The sequence below is a fragment of the Perca flavescens genome, chromosome 2 (assembly GCF_004354835.1).
Source record: "Perca flavescens isolate YP-PL-M2 chromosome 2, PFLA_1.0, whole genome shotgun sequence".
NCBI lineage: Eukaryota > Metazoa > Chordata > Actinopteri > Perciformes > Percidae > Perca > Perca flavescens.
In genome coordinates this window covers 28449496-28473380 of record NC_041332.1, presented here as the reverse complement: position 1 = coordinate 28473380, position 23885 = coordinate 28449496, and the positions used below count along the sequence as shown (strand labels likewise).

The 23885-nt window shown below is 41.3% G+C and overlaps 1 protein-coding gene across 4 annotated transcripts in view; it reads left to right on the top strand.

The window, feature by feature from the left end:
• Window positions 1-23885, top strand: part of inpp4b (inositol polyphosphate-4-phosphatase type II B) — a 165680-nt gene that overhangs the window by 12152 nt on the left and 129643 nt on the right. For all 4 annotated transcript variants that reach the window (XM_028600625.1, XM_028600617.1, XM_028600608.1 and 1 more), the window contains 2 exons: window positions 6068-6186; window positions 12272-12388. In XM_028600625.1, the coding sequence (XP_028456426.1) occupies window positions 6068-6186; window positions 12272-12388 (236 nt within the window). The remainder of the gene's footprint in view (window positions 1-6067; window positions 6187-12271; window positions 12389-23885) is intronic.

Here is a 23885-nt window from a genome sequence, read left to right as displayed (position 1 = left end):
GGTTTACATGTAGGGACCCTCATTATTCTACTGTTGAAGTGTGGCGCTATTTTGAGCCTTGTTAGTGGTATGAAAGAGCAATTTATTTTTACTCTACCAGTGCCCCGAATGCCTAGCATTAAGCTAATCAGCGGTTTGCGCTAGCTTGTTTCAAGCTACACATTTGATTACCCTGTAAACAAGGTTGACTCAGTACACGTGTTATTAACCCCTAGGTTCATTTTGCGCCAGAATTGTCCTTTAAGCTGGACAGACACTGCATGAATTAAGCTGATGTTTACCCTACTTTGGTCACCCCTGATTTATTTTACAATTGGGCTAAATTTCGCAAAAATCTGTTTTTTGTAAGGGGTCATGATGCCATTTGGGAAATTTTGGTCGGCTTGAATTCCCAGCAGTTCCAAGGTCAGCTACATGACTGCTGTCGAAAGGTTCATTACAAGCTGTATTAAGATTATTTTGGTTTAATTGGAGTAGTATTTCAGATGTTGTGGTTAACTGTGCTGTGATAGAAATAAAGCTGAATGTTGCTGCAAAACAAAACAGGCCATATTGTCCGCATCTTCTCAGCCACCTGCAGGCCCATATTGCTTTTTCTTATTCTTGTTTTTTGTTCAATGTATACTGTTCAAAGTTAGTCTGCCTTTCTCCTTTTTTTGAAGCAGCTAGATTGTTTGAATAAAACTATCAGTGTAAGCATCCCACTTTATGACAGGTCAATTGATCTGTACATTGTGAGCATAGATGTCTTAGGAGGTGTAGTGTGAGTTTTATTAAGAAATGCAAAGGGCATTTGTGTCTTTGCTCAGTGTTGCATACTGTATGACCACACTCAAGCATGTGTTAAACACACATACTGAAATTGAGACCCTGAGTCACATCAACCATTGCCATGTTTCATTTATTCGCTTTCATAACTTCCTCTGGTTTTGAGGGAAAACATGAGATGTTGATCACTGCTTTTAAAGTGCTCATATTATGCTCATTTCAGGTTCATAGTTGTATTTAGAGGTTGTACCAGAATAGGTTTGCATGGTTTAATTTTCAAAAAACACCATATTTTTGTTGTACTGCACATTGCTGCAGCTCCTCTTTTCACCCTGTGTGTTCATGTCTCTGTTTTAGCTACAGAGTGAGGCATCGCACTTCTATCCCATCTTTGTTGGGAGGCGCACATGCGCAGTAGCTAGGTAAGGATCACATCAGATAGCTGTTTGTTTCTACAACTTCAGTCAGTACAAGGCAGGATTAGCCGGGAGACTTCTTCTAAACGAGGGCGCACTTCCAACTTTGCGTGGAATACCTGCAGAACAGGGACATGTAAGTAGTTCTTTTGTAGATTATGGTGAACTAGTGTGTGTTGTAGCAGGGTTTTGCCGTTGAGAACGAGCTAGCATGCTAGCGCTAGGATGCTACGCTTAGCCGTCTCAGCTACAGACGTAGAAAGCCCTGCAGATTTTGAACAGCTCACAGCATGGATGTTTTTATTTTTTCCAAGTTTGTATGCATGTGGAAGCACCAGAGACAAAATAACCAGAAAGTGTTTTTGTTATAATATAAGTCTTACTGAAGGCATTTAAAGGGGTGATAGAATGATTATATAGGGTATTTCACACTGTTACTTAAGGTCTCCTAATAGGGTATGTAACATTGGTTGGGCTGTAAATTGCCCGAAGGCTCTATTTGGAACAAGAGCTTTTCTTCCAGATATGGTATGCAGATGATGAGCTGCGCGCTGATTGGTTTGAGCAAACCACATAGAAACACATTGGAGACAAGACAGCAGGTCTCATATTTCAGATATTGCAAAGTTATACATTGTTTGTCGGGCTATTTCGTTATTAAATTCACTTCTGAGACTTTTTTAAGCATGAAATCAATTATATATGGGCCATTTTACGAAAATTGATGGCTAATTGCAAATTTGGTAAGACGTGTCGGACTTTAGCTAGGGGCTCCACACAGTCTGACGAGAAAGCGGCAACCTCCTTACCCAGTGAAAGTCACCGTTTCCTCGGTTACTGGACTACCGGGGCTCCGCGGAGCTGGCTGGCTGCCAGCTGCCGGCATAACTAGAGTAGCTATATTTACAGTTTGAATTTTGTCATGCCACTTATATAACATCTCCACCAAGGTCTTATAAAGCTAACAATGGTGTCCGATTTCAATTTAATGCATTTTTGTGAACATGAGGGGTTTCGTTAGCTGCGACTGTCCCTTCAATCCTATATGTACAGATTGCGGCTAGTTAGCTTCACTTTCGGCATAATTGGAGTATATTTACAGTTTGAATTTCATCACGCCACTTATATAACATCTACCCCAAGGTCTTATAAAGCTAACGATGGTGTCCAATTTCAATTTTATGATTTTTTTGTGAATTTCAGAGGAATTCTAAGAGGGGGCTAGCTAGCTCTCATTGATGGAGGTCCATCAAGCCCCAGGCTCTATCAATGAGACTCGCGGACAAGAGGCGTTTATTTTCTCAATCGTTTGTTTAAATTACGCAACATATAGCCATTATAAGATTAACGGGAACCTCTGGCGTAACAAGCTCGCTGACCGCGCTCTCACTCACACAAACCGGCCATTAAGCAGGAAGAGGGGAGGGAGGGCAGCGAGCTGGAGGCCCTGGAGCTCTGTCAGGGCAGCGGCATTTGGTAGTCCATTACCACCGGCACTGGCCGCTGACGGACAGAATTTGCAATTAGACATCAATTTTCGTAAAACAACGCATATTTGACCTCTGGATAGTTGATTTCTCGCATAAAAAAAGTCTCTGAAGTGAATTTAGTGGTAAAATAGCAGATGAACAATGTATACAATTTCTGAGATTTGCACAACCTATTCAGATCAGTGGTGCAGCCTATGTAAATGTTGGGGCGTGACAAAGAGAGAGACCAGAGCCAAAAATGGAGGAGCCAACTCGGTGGCTCCTCCAATTTTGGCTCTAGTCTCTCTCTAGTTGAGATTCGCCCGTTTTCAGAGGCAGTTTCAAATTGTGAGATTTGCAGAGGAAAGGGGTATCAATGGGATTTTGAGGTTCTGTTTTGCATTCTATCACCCCTTTTAATGGTTAAAATATTATCAAATATTCAATATATTCGAATATTAATAAACAATCTTCGAATATGATTTTTGGGCAAAAGTCAAAGCCCTAATTTAGAGACAAATTTGTTAATGGCTTCAATAGCACTTTTCAATTTAATATCACAGAATTTGATGTTGTATTTTGAATATGCTTCTTTTTTTTAAGATTATTTTTTGGGGCTTTTCCCTTTATTAGAAAGTGGATTGATATGAAAGGGGGCGAGAGATGGGGAATGACATGCAGCAAAGGGCAGCAGGTCAGATTCAAACCCTGCGCCGCTGCAGGACTCAGCCAACATGGGGCGAACGCTCTTACTGGGTGAGCTAGAGACCGCCCCGTATTTTTAATATTCTTAAGTGAGTCTCATGACAAGACATATCCTTGAGAATTGGAGAAATTAGTGAATGTGGTTTAGTCTAATGCAGGGATGCAAAGTATTTTCCGTTTCCTTTGGCTTTCTTTGTGTTGTAATTTTAAATTTGGTGGATTTCTGAGGACTATGGTTAACTGTTCCTCAGATCTCTGCAGGGTAAATCCAGACAGCTAGCTAGACTATCTGTCCAATCAGAGTTTTCTCTCACACGACTATTTTGGAGCGGCTCTGTGCAGAGTTTAGCGCCACCCATGACCATTCTGATTGGTTTAAAGAAATGCCATTAAACGAGAGCCAGACCCTCCTTCCGCACGCTTTTGAGGAGGGTCTGGCAAAGCGAGACTAAATGCAGTCAAACTTCTTATTTCAGAATTGATTTCACATGGTTTGAATGTAATAGATAGGAACTTTTATCGGTGTCAATCACACAGACTTTTCAGACTCCATATCTAGTTAATGATCCTGACCAATGAAAGAAATCAATTGACCATACGTATTCACTCCAAGGTTAGTTTCATATCCATTTATGACCACTTGACTTGTTTGACTTTTTTTGTTTGATTTTTATTCTGTTTTAAAGTTAAGATTTTATTTTACAATAGTTGTTCTCTGTGATACAACACATTTGCACACATACTATACTACTATAATTAAACAGACTATACAAAAAGAAGAGTTGAAAAGAAGAGTAAAGTCACAGATTACAAAAAAGCTTTGAATTATGTATGCTGAAAGCGTCCTCTTTTATTCCCTTGCTTTCTTGCAGACAAGTGTGTGACAAATGCTCATTAAATACCTGCATTGTTTGTGTTGCTGTTGATAAAAAAAAGCCAGGACAGTCACCTTGACAATACAATCAGCTTAGCAGTGCTGTTGGAAAATGGTGTGTGTGTGTGTGTGTGTGTGTGTGTGTGTGTGTGTGTGTGTGTGTGTGTGTGTGTGTGTGTGTGTGTGTGTGTGTGTGCTGCTACTGAATCATTTTTTTTTTTAACCCTAATTTGACCACCCCTAATTTATTTTAGAACTGGGCTAAATTTCAGCTGTTGGTCAAAGGGTATCAAAATGCTTGATTTATCACCCAACTGATCAGCGATCTGGCTCTGCGGCGATTGGGGATGGATTTCTGGCATTTTTTCGTTGGCTTGCAGTTTGAGCACTCCCATGGTCAGAAACACTTTACCATGTGTTTTTTCTCATCTCTTTACCTAACACATCAGAGACAGTCCGATAAACCACATCTAAACCTAACTCTTTTGATGCCCTGCTACTGAACCCTTTCTTTCTGCAACTTCTTGCTCTTCACTGCCTTTAAAGTGCCTCCCACAAGAGATCTTTTCATCTTTAGTTGCTGTTCAGTTGCTTCAACATTAAAATCATGCCCATGAAGATGGAGCTGCACACAAAAAAGCAACCTTCTGCTCTTGCTGTTTTTTTTTAATGGAATATAAAATGATATTATCCAGACTTTTTTTTTTGCCGAGTAATGTGTAAAACTGACCAGGCATTGCAAGCAGATCGATTGCTGTTTACATGCCAGAATTGTGCTCGGTAGATAAAATGCAGCTCTTGGACAGGATCCAAGGAGGTTACTGAACACAAATTTGTCATTACTGTACTCAAGTGTTTACAAATGTTCATTAATACATACATTCAGAGCCATATGGTGTAATTTACTTGGTATCAGGCTGGACTTTTTTTTTTTTATAGGCCTGCTACTTGAAGCAGATGTGAACAGAAGTCACATCCTGAAAACTAACCACAGAAATTAGCATTTTTCCTGCACAAGGTTCAGGAAAAATCAAGCCGTTTTGTTGCTTTTTGACTCAATCAAAAGTGCAACTTTACCACTGTATATGTGCCTTTTAAGAGATAATAAGTGTCTTAGTACAGTAGTGTTTATCAAGGAATGATGCATCCGTTTAGCTGTGATGGGATCAGAAAGTGCTATCTTGTGAGGGGGATGTTTCTATTCGTAACCAGGAAGCGTTGGTTTCCTATAAAGGAATTGTGGGATGCAAAGTCTTTCCTGTCCTTGGAAGCCAGCGGGGTTGAGTGACAAGCTGCTTTTGTTGACAGAAATGAAAGCCCTAATAAAACTGATATCTCACACCCAGAGGGAGATTCTACTGCCATTTTAATCAACTACTGAGGCAACAATTCTATATCTCAATGTGTGTGTGTGTATATATATATATATATATATATATATATATATATATATATATATATATATATATATATATATATATATGTATGTATGTATATTATTTATTTCCTCAAACTTTTGTGTTTTGAGGAGAGGCCTCAGAGAAGTGAGGACAGTAGAATCAACTCAATTGGTCCTTGGTGTTTTGGCATGTGACATGTAATCTGACAGGCGATATTTATAAATCCTCCTCCACCTTTGCTGTTTTATTCTCTTTATTCTCCCATGTGTATTTACCGTGTTTCTCTCTCATTTATTGTCACATTCTGTATTTGTGACTCAGTGTCGTGTGATTTGTGTCACTTATGTGTGTTATTGTAAAGGATTATCTCCCTCCCATTTTGATTTTTGTCCTTTCCTTCTCCTTCCTCCCTCCATCGTCTCTCCCTCTCTGTAGCCTGCAATGATCTGGTGGCCTCAGGCAGAGACAGGAAGCCCAATGCGTTGGTCCAGGTGGCTGTCATAGATCCCCACAAGCAGCATCTTGTCTCTCATGCCTGCACAGAGATAGTGGAGGTAAAGACACACACACACACACACACACACACACAAACACACACACACACAAACACACACACACGCGCCTCTCTCTGACCTTTGATGTTTGTTGTTTTGCTATGTCTCTGGTTCACTGGGTCTTGGTTGATGTTCTCTCCATCTCTGTCCTCCTTTTTCTCAACCTTTTTTCCCTGCATCTAAATCATCGAAGTGGAACAGACAATGAGCAACAATGAACTTTTTCATTTCCTGTAACATTTATACTAAGTCCAGACATCTGAAAGAGTTGGTGTGTGGCTCTTAATCAGTATTATCTCTCAGTATGTACTGTCAGTATGTGTTGTGAGTTCAACTGTGTGGGAGTTCCATACAGGGAGAGTGTTTTTGTGGTCTTTAACTTCTTTAAATGCTTTTATTTTTTTATTTTTTTATTGCCTCCAGTTTGACAGTGCTGTTGCCTAGGCAACAGTCACACAAGTGTTTTTTTGTCCCACTATGGAACACCCACTTACACACACACACACACACACACACATATATATATACACACACACATTTTTTTTTCTCTCCTCATATGAGGGCAAAGTTTCCTGACGCATTTTATTTTCCTGCTAATCCAGTAAAGCTAAATGAGCATAACCGTCTCTTTCAGAGACTGCATTTCAACAGCTTTTCCCCTCAGTCCTGTCAAGGGAACAGCTGTGTGTGTGTGTGTGTGTGTGTGTGTGTGTGTGTGTGTGTGTGTGTGGAAACACAGGATGTGGTAGGATACTGTATGCTGGCTCAGCCAGCTCTGCAGACACTCCGAGTGCTGCTGGAGTTTTGATTTCATGGCTGTAATGTTGAGGATTTTTGAGTAGGACCTGAGGATATGGACTGCTTTCGTCTTCACAAAAACCGGGTACGTGCGCATTCGGTGTGATTTTACAAGTCTGTTTTAAAAGAGAGGTTTGCAGCCTCATAAGAGGTGTTTAAGATAGTCTGAGGAGTTTTCTCTGGCATAAATTCATTTTATTAGTCTGAGTAGTGTACAATAAGTGAAGATGTAACAGACCAGTATATTTAGCCATTCACACAGAAAACCGATCAATCCAATCAGTGATATTGCTATTATTTTGACCCAGAGGCACAGCATTGAAAGAAAATCGATGTGACTTTGAAATCCTCTTTGAATGGTGTGTAAGTGTGTTTAGAGGAACAGAGGTCACTTGTTAGGGCAGTGGTAACCAGTAGGTTTCCCACTCATAAATTGCCTTCCAACATGCAGAAGAAGTTCATTAACCTGTGTGGCCAAAGGGAGGTGGGGGTGGCGTGCGTGCGTGCGTGCGTGCGTGCGTGCGTGCGTGCGTGGAATCTGAAGAAAGCCACTTGTGTTTCTCCTGTTGTCACATTCCCGGGATGCCCGCTCTCAACAGCTGCCGCCGGCTTTTCTGGACACTGATTGGAGTCTTGGTTGCATGAAAGCTTCAGCATTAGTCCTACTCATGTGGTGGGTGTATTATCAGGAATCCATGGTATATGATATAAGGGTTTAATTTAGAAGATAAATGATGGAACAAGCCAGCTGCTACATAGCCCCATCTAGTCTTATCCATGAATCACTAGACAGGGGTCAGATAAAAAGGGTAGCAGTTAATCATGTTGGATCTGGACTTTACTTCTCTTTAATTTAAATAAATGACCTCTCCGGGTGTTATTTATTGAAAAAGTCAGTTTTATAGAATACACTGCCTCTAAATATCCCTTAAATTACTGACTGCTACTGTACCAAAAAGGAAAGAGTGAGAATTGTAGATGGTGGTGCGACAGCCTCAGGTTAACACAGAAAACAAAAACTTAAAGTAATTAATCCTTGGAAAAACATTGACTTGGTGTTTTAAGTCTTCAAACAGCGTTTAAGTTTATTGGAAAAAAGTTTGTGTACAAACCCTGTTCACATACAGTAAGTGAAGACTTTTTACATTTATTGTTATTGTGTGAAAATAAGAAATGGGACTACTTTTTTAAAGACTGGTTAGGTTTGAGGCTATGATTGGGCTATTAATTTCTTAAATACTACATCATTTCCCAAATAGCACAGTGTCAACATCATCACATAGTTAATACTTCATAGTAATAATACCCTGTATCGAACTGGGACACAGTGCCATATTCCCACAAAAGGCCGACCCATTTTATCTCTACGGAGCGAGTGTATGACTCAATGATGGTACTGTATCTTAATCTACTTTTGGTTAAACAGAAAGGACCAGTGACAACTTAAGTAGAAATCTAAAGCCCTCTAAATCTCTTTAAAGTGCAATACGAAATGTCTTCGACAAATTGTATTTGAAGGTGGAGAAGCAAGAATGTAATCTAGTATCTCGTGGGAAAATCCCATTCCCAATACATGGACAGGGGGTCCAGGGGTGATGGTACTTGAGGGGATTTGATGTCATGCAAAGCCTAGGGATAAAACAGCCTTTGATGTCATGCTAGTCAAGCGAACCCCCTTCCTGGAACAAGTCCAAAAAGTCTAGTCTGTGTGTTTGTGTTTAATTATGAGTGGTCAAGGGAGGAAGAAAAACCTCCTGTGTATCGCGACTAAAGCCAGAATACTCCTACTGTACGGTCTTTCTCTCTGTACTCCTAATCTCACACGCCCTCCCTCTAATGGCCTAAATTGGTCATTCCACTGAGGTTTGGAACTCCAAACGAACAAAAAGACAAGAGACGGGTAGCTGTCTCCCATAGCATATGTTGACCACTTGTATGACAGACTTATTTCTCTGTGTAAATGGAGACAGGCTTACCACTTCAGCTCATCTCAGCCCATCAGTAGCACTAAGAAGATTTAGCAGCTGAGGCTGCCAACCATGCTGGTAAGTCTGAATGAGGCCTATTCAGGTTGCCGGTGAGGGAGGTGTGTAAGGGCTTGTGTGTGTGTGTGTGTGTGTGTGTGTGTGTGTGTGTGTGTGTGTGTGTGTGTACCTGCACATTCTTGAGTATAATGGCTCTGTCTGTCTTTTTGTTAGTGTACAGTACTGATATATATCCAGCTTTGCACTTAGCTCAAAGCAGTGCACTGGTTCCACTGTGCCTGTACCCGCTGTGCTGAATCGGACTGTGTGTTTAGGATGTTAGTGTACAAACCACAAAGCTTCATGGTTGGGCGGCAAAATGGCACCGGGCATCAAGACTGGTTTTACCATGTCTAGAGAGGCTGAAACGCGAAGCAATAGACTTGCTTTATTTCCCCTCTGTCAGCGCATGGAAGATTTCTGAAGGATCAGCAGGGTTAGTGGTGCGGCGAGGTGTGAGTGCATGTTCCCTCCTTGTATGTGTGTGTGTGTGCAGTTGAACACATAGTTCTGCCTTTGTGTGTGTGTGTGTGTGTGTGTGTGTGTGTGTGTGTGTGTGTGTGTGTGTGTGTGTTTTAGTACATTGCTGTTTTTAGGGCGCTTCATGCTTTGGCTCCCAATCTCTGCAACACCTGTTATTGTAGCGAAGGACTCAAGGCTTGTTGGCGTTAGTCTTGCCTTAACTGCAGTCAGGGCTCTCTCCGCCAATGGCTCGTAAACTGAAAAAAATTTACCGGCCAAAATATTTTTCGACCAGCCATAACACTGCATAATAAAAAAAAAAAAAACAAAACAAACCAGCAGGTCCTATTCGCCAATTACCTGCAGCAAACACTGCCGCTCATTGCATTGGTGTTGCTGTCATGAAAAATCTAATCTTTTCTCACCCTTTATCTGTAAAGCGTCACTTCTCTGTACATTTTCTTTTAACTGTATTTCCACTGTGTTTTTCATTTTAGGATTTAGGGAATGTGCCGCAACATACTTGCAGACTCTTTTAGCGTTTATAGCACTGTATCATTGATACTGGTAATCGAGTTAGGTAGCAAGCTAGATAAAGTGAGTGTAACCAGAGCGACGGTGGACAGCGAGGGCCAATCAAAGAATTGCAATACAGTTATTAACGGTTGTATGTTGCACGCTTGCGCCAGCGTGAAGAATCGATGCAAAACAAAAATTGACCATGATATTTTTATTTTAATTAGTTAATTGCTTTCTGTGCTGGTGTTTTTTATTTTTTTTTAACTCAAGGGTGTGACCATACATTCATACATGTCTGCCAGTCTGTCTGTGTCAGCCTCATTACCACTCCCCGGCCTGTCCCCACATGGTCCCAGGGGTTGCTTTCTAGAGACGCCCATCAGAGCGTAGCAGAGGAAGAGGAAGCCCCCAGTGTAAACACAAAGTGCTTTGAATTGGTTCAAGTAGACAACACCAAATGACTAAACAATCCTTGAGTCTTCCGAGAAAATCCCCCTCAGCTCCTGGTGCAATACAATTCACTATATTATGATTTATTGCAGATTCTATGCACTGTAAAATAAATAATTACATAATTTCTAAGACTTTATTTTGGAGGGCATTTTGACCATACAGTATCAGATTAAATAAAAAAAATTGTATGTGAGAGAGGTGAACTGAGCTATGGTATGCACCTGAGTCAGCTGAATCGCTCACTACACTTAAAAGCATAACATATCTTTTCAAATTACTAGTTGGTGCAGTTCCACTTGACTGTTTTTCCAAATAAAATTTTGATTTTCTAGTCTCGCATTGCTAGACCTATCTCCACAGCGCTGTGGAGTAAGGTCTGGCTACTCCACATATACATTCTGGGATAGTAGAAAAAAAAAAATCTCTGGATTGTTTGCATTTCTTTAAACGAGTCTCAATTGTTTTTGGTGGCGCTAAGTTCTGGACCATAGGTTCCAGGCGCAGAGACTGTGGCTCTGCAAAATAGTCTCGGGAAGGAACTTGTTTTGGAAAGTGCCACATACAATATTAAATGAAGTTTAACCATTTACACAATACAGTAACATGAGCTATTTAATTAGCTGGATACATGGTTAAACCTAATCTGCTCTTACCAGTGTATCGCCGTGTGTACTTCGTCCGCAGCAATCGGTCCCAAAGCGTCCCAGTTAGAAAGTAAATGCTGTAAACATATTATTTGTACATCTTTACAATCATTCCCCGAAAGAACCAAGCACGCCTGCATGATTGCACGATCCGAATTATATTTAAAACTTTCCATTTTTAGCGTGTAGCTTGCTAGCTCGAAGTTTGTTGTTGTTTCCCATGGCGAAGGGATTTTGAAAACGGCAACACCCAGAGAGCCAAAGGTGAAGGGCAAAGCCACGCACTGGATGTCGGGCTTTATCCTGGAAATGTATTTCCGTTGGCCAAGACTACCATGATACTGTGAAAATGTCCCTTTTTTCAGAATGTTCTTGAAACTAGGGTCATAATCTAGATAGTGGCAGAAAGCTTATTTCATGATACTCTCTTGTTGAAAGAACATTTCTCAAATAGGTAAAACTGTACAAGTGAAACAAGTGACATACAGGCTTTCCCTCGGCTGGCACTGCAGTGGTCTTATCAAGTTTTTTTTGTTTGTTTTTTATCTAAATACCGGTAACAACCTTATTAAACCATTTTTACAGTGTAATGAAAGCAAGGCAAGCTGCTGCAGGCCATGGCAAAACAAGCCCTGCAGTGCAATGGAAGTTAAAGGTGATGACTGGGTACTGAGGTTTCAGGGGAGTTGTGAGTGAATATTAGCTAATGCCATGCAGCCCTCTGGTATGTTTAAAGACCCAACACTGGCTGCTGTGGACACTGGTTTGATCCCATTGCCTGCCACTGTGCCAATTTACCTGTCAACATTTGTTGATTTTGGCCTGAAGTCTCAGTTGGAAGACTGTAGTTATGCCAGAGCTCCAGGTAGACATACCAGGGAGAGCTCTATCTTCTCCTTCGTTGTGCCCAGAAGAGGAAGCAGGGGAGGCGAGGAGAGTGGGGAGAAACGCTGGTAGGACGAGGTGGAGGACAGACTGAGGCCAGCTGTTTGTTCATTTACCCACCCAAGTCTCCCTCCCTCCGTCCTTGTATCCCTTTGGTTTACCCTGCCTTTTTTTTGAACATGTGTGTTGCGGTACAAATGTTTATATAAGGTTACACCCCACCATACGTGTGTACGCACGCACGCACCCACACACACACAGTGTCTCACCCTTTTTCTGTGTTGTCCCTCTCTCTGACAGGCGAACAAAGACCCGCTGTTTCTGACAGGGGTGACCTTCCCTTCAGAGTATCCTGGTAGCCCGGAGACACTGGTCAAGCTAAGTGTGTATGATGCAAAGGACAAGAGCCAGGAATCAGTGAGTAACCGTTTGTGTTTCTCTGTGTTTGTTGTATGTTTGCATGTTGAAAATCGTGTGTGTGTGTGTGTGTGTGTGTGTGTGTTTGTGTGTGTGTGTGTGTGTGTGTGTGTGTGTGTGTGTGTGTGTGTGTGTGTGTTTGCATGTTGAAAATCCTGTATGTGTGTGTGTGAATGAGATGATGAGAATGTGGTCAAAGCCAGCTGTGGAGCAGTCATCCTTCATGTGTTGGATGTGCAGCACTGAGTTTTAAACTTTACAGAGGATGAACATGAAAATCTGCAGCAGAATTTGATTATGTTTATATGTGTCCTACAGACTTGGAGGTGCAACAAGTTGTGTGCTGATTGATAGCAGGCAGTGAATTATAGAACTATTTTAGTAACCATAGATTTGAGGCAGTCTCAGACCAAGACCTTAGCATTGAGAAGAAAAAGGGTGTGCAGCCTTCGATGAGCATCTGAGCATGGTAGCCCTTCCTTTGGCGATGATCCCATGGGAAAACCAGCCGGCACGTAGAATCCTCAATGGGCCTGGTCCTCTGATTTTAACATTTTAAACAGACTTCACAACAGGCTCTCCAGTGTGGGTGTGTACTTGATAATCAAGCAAGCACCCCACTCAACCCCGGGTGCCAAGATCTTAATTTGGCGTCGCTTACAGTACTATGAAACATTCATGAGCTTTAGGATGAATAAGGACTCCATCATTGCTGTGGTTCTTATTTGCAAATGTATCACATTAAATCAAATCAAATCAAACTTTATTTCTATAACACATTTCAAAAAAGTACACTTACAAATAAAACACTTTATACGTAGTATACAGAGGTTATTAGGCACACGCACACAAACACACACACTTAAAAAGATCAACATTGAACAGTGACAAACGCTGTTAATCATAAACCTTTGTAAAAAGAAAGGTTTTTATCCCTTTTTTAAAAATGTTCAGTGTGGAGGCCTCTCTCAGTTCCACTGGCAGGGTATTCCATATATTTGGGGCATACACACAAAAAGCAGCCTCCCCTGCTCTGGAGTTACAGCGAGGGACAGTTAAAAGACCACTGCTTGTGGATCTGAGGAGTCTTGCTGGTTCATATATAATGAGCATTTCTCTAATATACTGAGGTGCAAGGCCATTTAGAGCTTTAAATACTAGGAGCAGAATCTTAAAATCAATTCTAGCCTTGACTTGAAGCCAGTGTAAAAGTCTAAGGACAGGTGTAATATGTTCAAACTTCTTTGTTCCAGTCAGAATTCGTGCAGCCGCATTTTGAATTAATTGTAATCGCTGCACAGTTGATTTCGGAATGCCGGTGAAAAGACCGTTACAGTAATCTAATCTACTTGTTATAAATGCATGGATCAATTTTTCGGCGTCTTCTTTTGACAAAAAGCCCCTTAATTTAGAAATATTTTTAAGATGGTAGAAGGCTGATTTTGTGACTTGGTTGATATGACGCTTAAAATATAAATCACTGTCTAATATAACACCCAGGTTTCTAGCTTCGCTTTTGCTCTCTAGAGACAGAGAACTGAGATAAGCCACAATTTTCTGTCTTTCAGCCTTAGCACCAAAGATAAGTATTTCTGTTTTATCCTTGTTTAGTTGTAGGAAATTCTCATATTAATATCACCGATACAATTGATTAGAGAGTGTATGGGATTCATGTCATTAGGAGTTAAGGATATGTATAGCTGTGAATCATCTGCATAATTATGGTAATTTATGTTGTGTTTCTTTATAACATGTGCTAGTGGGAGCATGTAGATATTGAACAATAATGGTCCAAGAATTGAACCTTGGGGAACTCCACACATAGTGGCCCTTTTGTCCGAGACAAAATCCCCAATGGACACAAAGAATTGCCTATCCAACAGGTAAGTTCTAAACCAGTTTAAGACTGGACCAGACAGGCCGACCCATGTTTCTAATCTGTGTAATAAAATCTGATGGTCAACGGTGTCAAAGGCGGCACTGAGGTCCAGAAGCACAAGAACAGATAATTTATTAGAATCAGTATTTATATGCAGATCATTCACAACTTTAATAAGTGTGGTTTCTGTGCTGTGATAAGGCCGAAAGCCTGATTGGTAATTATCCAGGAGTTTGTTTAACGTTAGATAATTATTCAGCTGAAAAGCAACCGTTTTTTCTATTATCTTGCTGAGAAATGGTAGGTTGGAGATGGGCCTATAGTTACAGATGACTGTTGTGTCAAGATTGCTCTTCTTCAGGAGTGGTGTAATGACAGCTGTTTTTAGCACTGCAGGAAATATGCCTGATTTAAGAGAGGAGTTTACAATATCTAATACCTCATGTGCCAAACAGTTAAAAACTGTTTTAAAAAATGGGGTGGGGAGAGGGTCCAAGCAGCAAGTAGAAGACCTGAGTTGTCCAACAATGTCTTCTAATTTTTTTATGTCAATAAGGAGAAAATGAGTCATAGTAGAAATCCTAATCCTGCAAAACTGTTGGATAGGATGAAATATAGACCTTGATGCACTAATATTCTGTCTAATAGCTATAATTTTGTTGTTGAAAAAGGTAGCAAATTCTTCACATTTATCAGTAGACAGCATCTCTGATGGAGTTGTAGATAGTGGGTTAATAATTCGATCAAAGGTGGAAAAAAGCACTTTACTGTTGTTAATATTTTCAGTAATGATTTTAGAGAAGAAAGACTGTCTGGCCTGTTTCATCTCTTTATTATAGTTATAAGTTTATTCTTATATATGCCATAGTGAACATGGAGTTTGGTTTTTCTCCATTTGCGTTCTGCCTGGCGACACTCCGTCTTACTCTGCCTAACAACCGCTACATTTCTCCATGGGGCTTTTTGTTTTTCTATAATTTTAGTTATAACAGGTGCAATGTTATCAATGATATATTGTATGTTAGAGTTAAAGTATTTTACAGGATCCTCCATTAATGGTGCCATAGATATTGGTGAGTTATTTACAGTGTTCATAAAGGTTTCAATAGTAACATTGGTAATGATCCGTTTTTTAACTGTTCGGGTAACTTTCTGCTGTACAGGAAAAGCAGATACATCAAAGAAAATGCAACAATGATCTGAAATAGCAACATCCACCACACAGGGCACACTAATATTTAGTCCTTTTGATATGACTAAGTCTAGAGTATGCCCCTTATTGTGGGTGGGTCCAGACACATGCTGAGTTAAGTCAAATGCCTCCAATAGGGAGATGAAATTTTGAGCATCAGAGTCACTTGCATTATCTACATGAATATTAAAATCACCTAAGATAATTATGCGATCATAGTCAGTAGAGACCTTGGACAGTAGCTCAACAAAATGATCTTGAAAACCATATTTGGATTTTGGTGGTCGATAGACAGTAATAATTAAGAGTGGAGAACCACAATTGATCAATATAGCAAAGTGTTCAAAAGATGCATAATCCCCCAGTGTGATTTCCTTGCAGCTATAATTATCAGAGAAAACGGCAGCTATTCCACCGCCTTTTTTGTCAGGTCTAGTAGTGTGAACGAATTTAAAATTTGGAGGTGCTGCCTCAATGAGTGAAGCTGAACCATTCTTGTCCAGCCAAGTCTCAGTTAGTAGAATGAAATCCAAGTTATGGGTGCTGATAAGATCATTAACCAAAAATGACTTATTAGTTAGTTATCTGACATTTAATAGAGCCATTTTCATTGTCCGAAATGAATAATTTTGCGGGGGATTTAAGGTTGAAGTCTGAACAGGTAATAAATTGTTTAGATTTCTGTGTGTTACCCACATATGTGGGCATATGATTTATTAGTACAGGAATTTTATTACCCTGGTGACAGTCATTGATATTGCTGAAATGAAGCGAACTCATCAAATATGATGACAGATGAGACTGACAGGGGGAACTATAGGGGATAACAGTAGACCTAGTAGATGTCACTGTAAGTGGTCTGTCAACTTCCTGGGAAGGAGTAGTCCTACAGGATGTAAACAGACAATCACGTGAAGCACTTTGAACAGCGCGCTGCACGTTAGCAGCTAGCATTCGGCTGCCCAGCCAGTTGGGGTGAACCCCATCGGCTCTGAAGAGGGAAGAACGACCCCAAAACAAATTAAAATTGTCAATAAAATCAATGTTATGAGCCGTGCAAGTGGACCTTAACCAAGTGTGGAGACCGAAGATTCTTGAGAACCGTTCTGATACCCGGGTCATTGTCGGGATAGGACCCGAGATAAAAACAGACTTCCCAGAACTTTTTAAAAAACTAAAAAGTGCAACAAAATCCTTTTTCGTCAGCACAGAATGCTGACGAGCTGCATCAACTGATCCGACATGCACAATTACTCGGTTGATAGAGGACGGTAGTGAGAGGAGCAGGCCAGGAAGCTTATCCAAAATTACCGGGACGGTGGCACCAGGGAAGCAGTTAGTGGCAGCATTGAAGAAGTGGATATTGAAGAAGGCCTCTGATTTTGTGCTGGCACAAAGCCAGCAGAGTCACAAACATTGTTCCAATTTGTTTTTTCTTTTGGCTTGAAACTGTTGTTTTTCCTCTTATTTGCAAACCCAACACTGAGGTGGTTGTAGTTAAGAGCATATAACAATATTTATGCATTGCTTTAAAGGGATACGCCACCGTCTCCCCTAGCTGTAGATAGGTGGGCCAACGCATTTTTTGTGCATGCATTGTTTTAGTCCGGTGGAACTCCGGCAGCGCTGCCGCTAGTTAGCTTAGCGTAGTGAATAGAAGCCTATGTTGCCAGTTAGCATGTTTTGAGTAAAAGTGAGCCAACAAAAGACAAAAAAACAACCTAATTACTTGCACTGAGACAACAAATGCGTTGGCCCACCTATATACAGCCAGGGTAGACCGTGATAAGCCATTATTTCAACAAACGGTGGCGTATTCCTTTAATCTTTTTAGATATCACACCAAGCTTTACTAAAATAGGAAGAAGAATAGGTTCTGTGTTTTTCTAAACAGCAGACTGGTGTACAGTACCACTCTTCCTTGTTATGTAATGAAATCATTTGGAATACAGGACGCATCTTCAATCATCTTGAATCTTCTTCAATGGATTTCAACCTTGACAGGTGTCTTGCTACAGGCATGAGTAAGTGCGGTGCCAAGTTTGACGTTGTTTGGATTAGAAATGCAAAAGATATCGTCGGTAAAAGAAGCACACATTGGCTTTTGCCGCTCTAGCCGCTGGCCACTCCCCCTCTCACACTGCACAGTGCACACTGACAGAGCACTAAACTTTGAGTCGTGAATCACTCGGATCTTTCACCCGACTCTTTAAATTAACTCATGAGTCGCTCATATGACACAAAACAACACCGTCTCTCTCTCTCTCTCTCTCTCTCTCTCTCTCTCTCTCTCTCTCTCTCTCTCTCTCTCTCTCTCTGCGCACGCACACACACACGCACACAAACAGTCCGCTTCTGGTGGTGATTAACGCAGATATGTGCTGTTTAGTGCTCATAACGGGCCGGGTGGGTAGCGCACTGCAATGAGTCCATGACGCTGTCTGATTACTCCTCATTGTGATATTTTGTGATTACATTTTGAATCTGCAATGTTCTCTATCAGGTAAATTAGTAAGTCTGTAGTAGGCTATACAGGGGAGTTGCATTTGGTCTGGGGTCCTTCTGTAAGTAATTTTGGGGTACAATTTGGTTTTGATGAATTCTACAAGCAGCAATATCACAGGCCAAGCAGTCAGCCGTTCCAAACACACATTTTCAACGGGCACGTGTGTGTGTGTGTGTGTGTGTGTGTGTGTGTGTGTGTGTGTGTGTTTGTGTGTGTGTGTGTGTGTGTGTGCGCGCATGTGTGCGGGGTCCTGGGGTATGCCTCCCCCCTCCTCCCGGAAGTTTATTTTTGGAAAAATAAACCATTAAATGGCACTTTCTGGAGAGTCTTACATGATATGTGCAAAACTGCAAGGTTAAGAGCCTATACTTTGCATTGTTGTAGTATCAACAGGTATTAGGGCATTTACATTACTGTTAATCAGTCATCACTTGATCACACAGCAGTTTACTGGTCAAGTAAGTTATTGTTATAGTTATTACATTATTATTAAATCTTAACAATAAAGAAGTTGCTGACTGTTGTTTAGTACCCTTCTTTTTTATTTTTTATTCTTTTGTTAACAGTAAATTAATAATAAACTAATACAAATCTTAAAGTCAAGTTCACAAAGTAAATTTCTTTGCATGCATTTAATTCCCAATTAATATACAGTGGTAAGAATTGCTTTCCATTGTTAATATGCACTTAAAAACAGTTCTGAAATGCAAAATAATAGAATTTTAATCATGTGATAAAACATGCGATTATTCGCAATTAAAGGTGCAATATGTAATATTGTGTGTAATACTGGCAGCTAGCGGTTAAAATAGTTACTGCACTACCAATTCAAAATACTAGAGAGTCGTCTCCCCCGCCCCCTCCTGCCCAGACTCGAAGTTCACGGGGGTTGCCAGGCTGAGACCGCAGCATTCCCAACAATGTAGCTGGAAGCTTTTCTCACATAGCCAGTTATTACTCCACAGCACAGCGGAGTAGCTAACGTTAGATGCTAGTCTCACATAGCCAGACATTACTCCACAGCACAGCCGAGTAGCTAACGTTAGATGCTGGCTATATTGACAGTCATAAAAGCCCGTGCTCACGTGGAGCTCTGTAACCAACTAACAGACACACTTTTTCGGCTTAAAATTACAGTATGAACCGCTAAAAACACAACAACCTCACTGTTCTCTCCACACGCCAGTCAGGCACACTTCCTTGGCTTAGAATTACAATACGAAACGCTAAAAATACCACTACCTTGCCGACGGAACACACTTCATTGGCTTAGAATTACGGCAACAATCGCTAAACACACTGCAAACTCATAGTCCCCTCTTTCCGATTTACAGCCCCCCTGTCGTGGCTTAAAATAACTCACCGTTGTCGGCTCCAGCCGCTTAACTACATGTTGTAAACAGCCATGGGCTGCATGCCTGGTCCTCCCGGTAACGTTAACAGTTAGCAGGGTTAGCATGGCGGCGTTAGCCAGTACCAGTCGGGATCACTTTACTGGCTATGTCTCAATTGTTTTTGCGAGTAACCAACTCGGTTACTCTAGCTATATAATTCAATGTGAGTACACAAATGTTGAAATGACAAAAAATGCCCATCCCTAGTAGCTGTGATAAATTAGCGTGGAGCTAATGCTTACCGGTTCAGGAGAAAATAAGCCAACTCTGCGTCCTTTTGGGCTCTAAGCTGTCTCCATCTTTCAAATACATCTCCAATATTTACCAGGGGGTTGTTACGTCTCTGGTCACGCAACTGTTAGAAACATGCTGTTTTCATTTTTTTATGTCATGTAGAATCTATCTCCGTTGATCTTGTTGGTTTGTTTGCTGCTTTCATGGCTGTACTAACGTTACAGCTGTAGCGCGCTGGGTTTAAGTTTTTACAGGTATATCTGGCAACCCGGCCTGCCTGTCAAACTGGGCCGTTGATAACAACACACAGATCAAAACATAAACATAAATTCCGTCACGGAATGTAAATTTCAAAAAGAAAAATATTGAAATTAGCATTGTTGTCAGAAAAGATAGTATTTCAGTTTAACATGTTTCCTTAATATCTGATGAGGCATTGGTGTCATTTTTGGATTTATTACAGTACAAATATTACATATTGGACCTTTAACTATAGAAATTTAGCGATTAATCGCGCAATTTTTTTTTTTTTTTTGTTTGACAGCCCTACAAAATAGACATGCCGTTTAAAAAAAATCTTTCATTCATTGTCAGAAATATCATGTTTTCAAAAGCATCACTTTCATAAAATTAGACTACATTTAGACTGTAAGTAGGCTCATCCGGACAAACGAGCAGGCTTATGTGCCAATTTAATCACTGTATCCGTCCAAGTAGTAATGCATTCATCCTTTTGCAGCTTCTTTTCCAGATTGTGCCACGCTGTGCCAGGATACCTTTATTTGCCAAATTTGCAAAACTTGGTTCTGAGCATGTTCCCTGAGTTTGCTGCTGTGTCTGCACCCAGTTTCAACACATTTAAGGACAATGTGTTTATTGAAATTCATTGACATTTGAAATTCATGGTTAACACAACTATTAATGCAGTTTTGAGAAACACAAATGTAGAAAAGAGAAGAAAACATAAAATGGAAAACATAGCCAAAACTTATTCTTACTTGTACAGTACTTACTTACAGTGTATCAGTTTATCTTAACTTTTATTTTGATTGTATCATGTAGAACACTATTTACTTGCATTTTTATGGAATGGCATTAACTTGTGTGTCTATTGTATAGTCATTTACCTCTTTGTATTCAGCCTTGAAACATTATCCCAGATGGAATTAGCTTGAAATGGGAACACAATGGTTTATTCTAAGGTGTGTATTGAATATTCATATTGAACAAAACCCATGTGAGCTCAACACTGTATAAACTCTCCATTCATTCCCCATCTCCTTCCTAGGGGTATTTCTTATGTTGTGCAGTGTGTTACCACCAGAGGTTTTACATTAACAAAATGTGGCCAGGCAAGCTACTTCCTGGATAAACTGTAAAGATATTTTACTGATGATATATTTTACTGCCTGGTAAAAATATTTACCATCTACGTTTATATAGGGCTGGGCGATATGGCCTAAAAATAAAATCCCAGATTAAAAAAAAAAAAATCAGATTTAAGATTTAAATCGATTTTTTTCTCCCCCTACTTAAAATCAATCTGCAGATGACAAAGAAATTGTTCAAAACAAGTTTTATTTTGTTTTGACTCATACACACACATGGGACATATATACCATTATGATTATTCATGCCAATTTTGTGGAAATATAAATTGTTTTTGTTTTTTGGGGGGGGCTATATATTCAACAACAATTGAATGCGGATGCGTGAGATATCGTTGTTTTCACACATAGCCTACAGGTAATTCACTTCTCGTTCCTCGCTAAAAGTTCAAATCATTTTAACGTTATTGCGCAACCTTGCCCCTATTTTCACCTGTTGCTAAGTAACTTATGTTAACATCCCATGTACCCATTTAATGTAGCATACCTGTAGCAAGCTCCTTCATAGTGATAAACAAACGTCAAAGCGGAGCTCTGTGCTACAGAGCGGCGATTACTAGTTGTTTAAGCCGCTACAGACCTCCGTCACAGCTCGGTCGTTTCAGCAGCATTTAGTAGATGTGTTGAGCCGCAAAAGAGTTCCTCAACACCGGCTCTGGTGCCCCGCATGGAGCTCCGTCAGGTCAGCGGTAGCTGGTCGTTCAGTTATCAGACACTAAGTGGCTGTCAGCCGGGGACACAGCACTGCAAGCTGCCGGTCATTTTGGCGGAGATTACGGATAAGTAAGTAATGAAACGACTGGTTAAGAAAATAATTAATTAATAATAATAATTAGTTAGTCCCTGTCGCTTCCATGTTGTTTGTGTCTCTATGGTAAACGCGTGGGGGAAGGGATGACCCCCGTTCGGAGCTATGGGAGCCCAGAGGGGAGCGTCGGCTGATGTTAAGGAGAAAATCGATTTTTCATTTAAACAAATCCACGTTGACTACACTTTCGAGTTAATCGATAAAATCGATTTATCGCCCAGCCCTACGTTTATAGGATCAGCTATATTTAAAAAAATGACAGTTTTCCTAGGTCGCTGCTCTCTAAGTCTACTGTAATATACAGGCACTGGATAAAATATTTTATTTCATTAACTGATTTAGAATTTGGGTTCTCTTTCAAGCATTCGTTCGGTATCTCATATATGGGGTACGCCTCCCCGCGTATCCCTCAGAAGCACTTTCTCACTACGCCAGCCATGATTGGCTGGCCACATCTGACGAAAGACGCACAAGGGGCGGTCCTCTATATAATCCACAGACCGTGCGTCTTACCGTCATTCAATTACCTCTTCTCGCTCAGAAGCGAACACCGTTGATACTGCCAGGGTCTATGCTAACTGTCCATAGAGCCGAGCTCACAACTCGCTCGCCGGGCGCTGGTCCCTATTCGGCGGTATTCGACAGATAGGCTTGTTCCCAAACAACTATCACAACCAGCCTGTCCCCAAACAGTGGTTTACCCTCAGCCGAGCTCGCTAGTCTCCAAACTAGAGCTCGCTGAAATAGCTACGCGGCTAGTTTACCCAAACATTAGCCAGCGCATCTCTATAGCTGTAAAGCTAACACACCTAGCTAGCTGTAAAGCTACATTACCTAGCTGCGAAGCTATAAAACTAGTGCAACACGATTTTGGCCAGTTTCCAAACTGCATTTGGTGTTAATCTAGAGTACATGCCTGCCCTTGCGGCTCTGAACCCAGAATCGCGGGACAATGTTCTGTTTCTAACGCCCCCCTCCACTGTCAAAAGCACAAACACATTGTGTTGTTCAAAGACAATAAAATTGTGCCCATCGGTGCATCCAGGCCGAGGGCACTGCATGCAAAAGATTATGTGTTGCAAAACATGAAAAACATAAACGGCCTCATGAGCCCCGTAGCGGGGCGGGCTGTACACGTACTTGCGGCTGCCGTGGTGCGGCAATGTTGCTCGCCGCAGAGGGGAGGCAGCATTGCTCCACCTATGGCGCCGGATCCCTCAGTGGGCTCACTCGCGGAGCGGGTGCACCACTGGCGGGCGTGCATGGAATCAAACTGGGTGCTCAAAACTATCGAAAAAGGGTACAGACTCCAGTTCACACATTCTCCCCCCCGTTTCTCGAAAATAAGCGAGCAAGCGGTGGGGGAAGCGGCTTGCTTTCTCGATGCAGAGATCAGTTCTCTACTGGAGAAAGGAGCAATTCAGGTAGTACCTCCAGCCCAGAGCCAAAGCGGCTTCTACTCGAGGTACTTCGTCATCCCCAAAAAGGGAGGGGGTATGAGGCCTATATTAGATCTAAGAGCGTTAAACAGACATCTAAGACAATACAGGTTTCGAATTCTGACACACGCAGCACTGCTGAGGTTTGTGCGCCCGGGGGATTGGTTCACCAGCCTGGACCTAGCCGATGCGTATTTCCATCTGCGGATTTACGCCCCTCACAGGAAATATCTCAGATTTGCCTACAGAGGGGTGGTGTACGAGTACTTAGTTCTACCCTTCGGCCTGTCACTCAGCCCTTGTGTCTTTATCAAATGCACGGAGGCAGCGATGGGACCGCTCAGGGTGAATGGAATCCGTCTGGCAACGTACTTGGACGACTGCCTCCTGGCTGCGGGCTCGCAGCAGGAAGCAGCCGCACATACCGAACACCTAATGACACATCTGTCATTGCTGGGATTCAAGTTCAATTTAAAGAAAAGTGTACTGACTCCTACAGAATCAATACACTTTATCGGGCTGTCCCTAAACTCGGTCACGATGAGGGCTCGCATATCTCCAGACAGAACAGAGGCGATGCGCGCATGTCTCGCACTGTTTCGCAGGGGGAATTGTGTGACATTACGGGATTGCCACAGACTTCTGGGTCTGATGGCA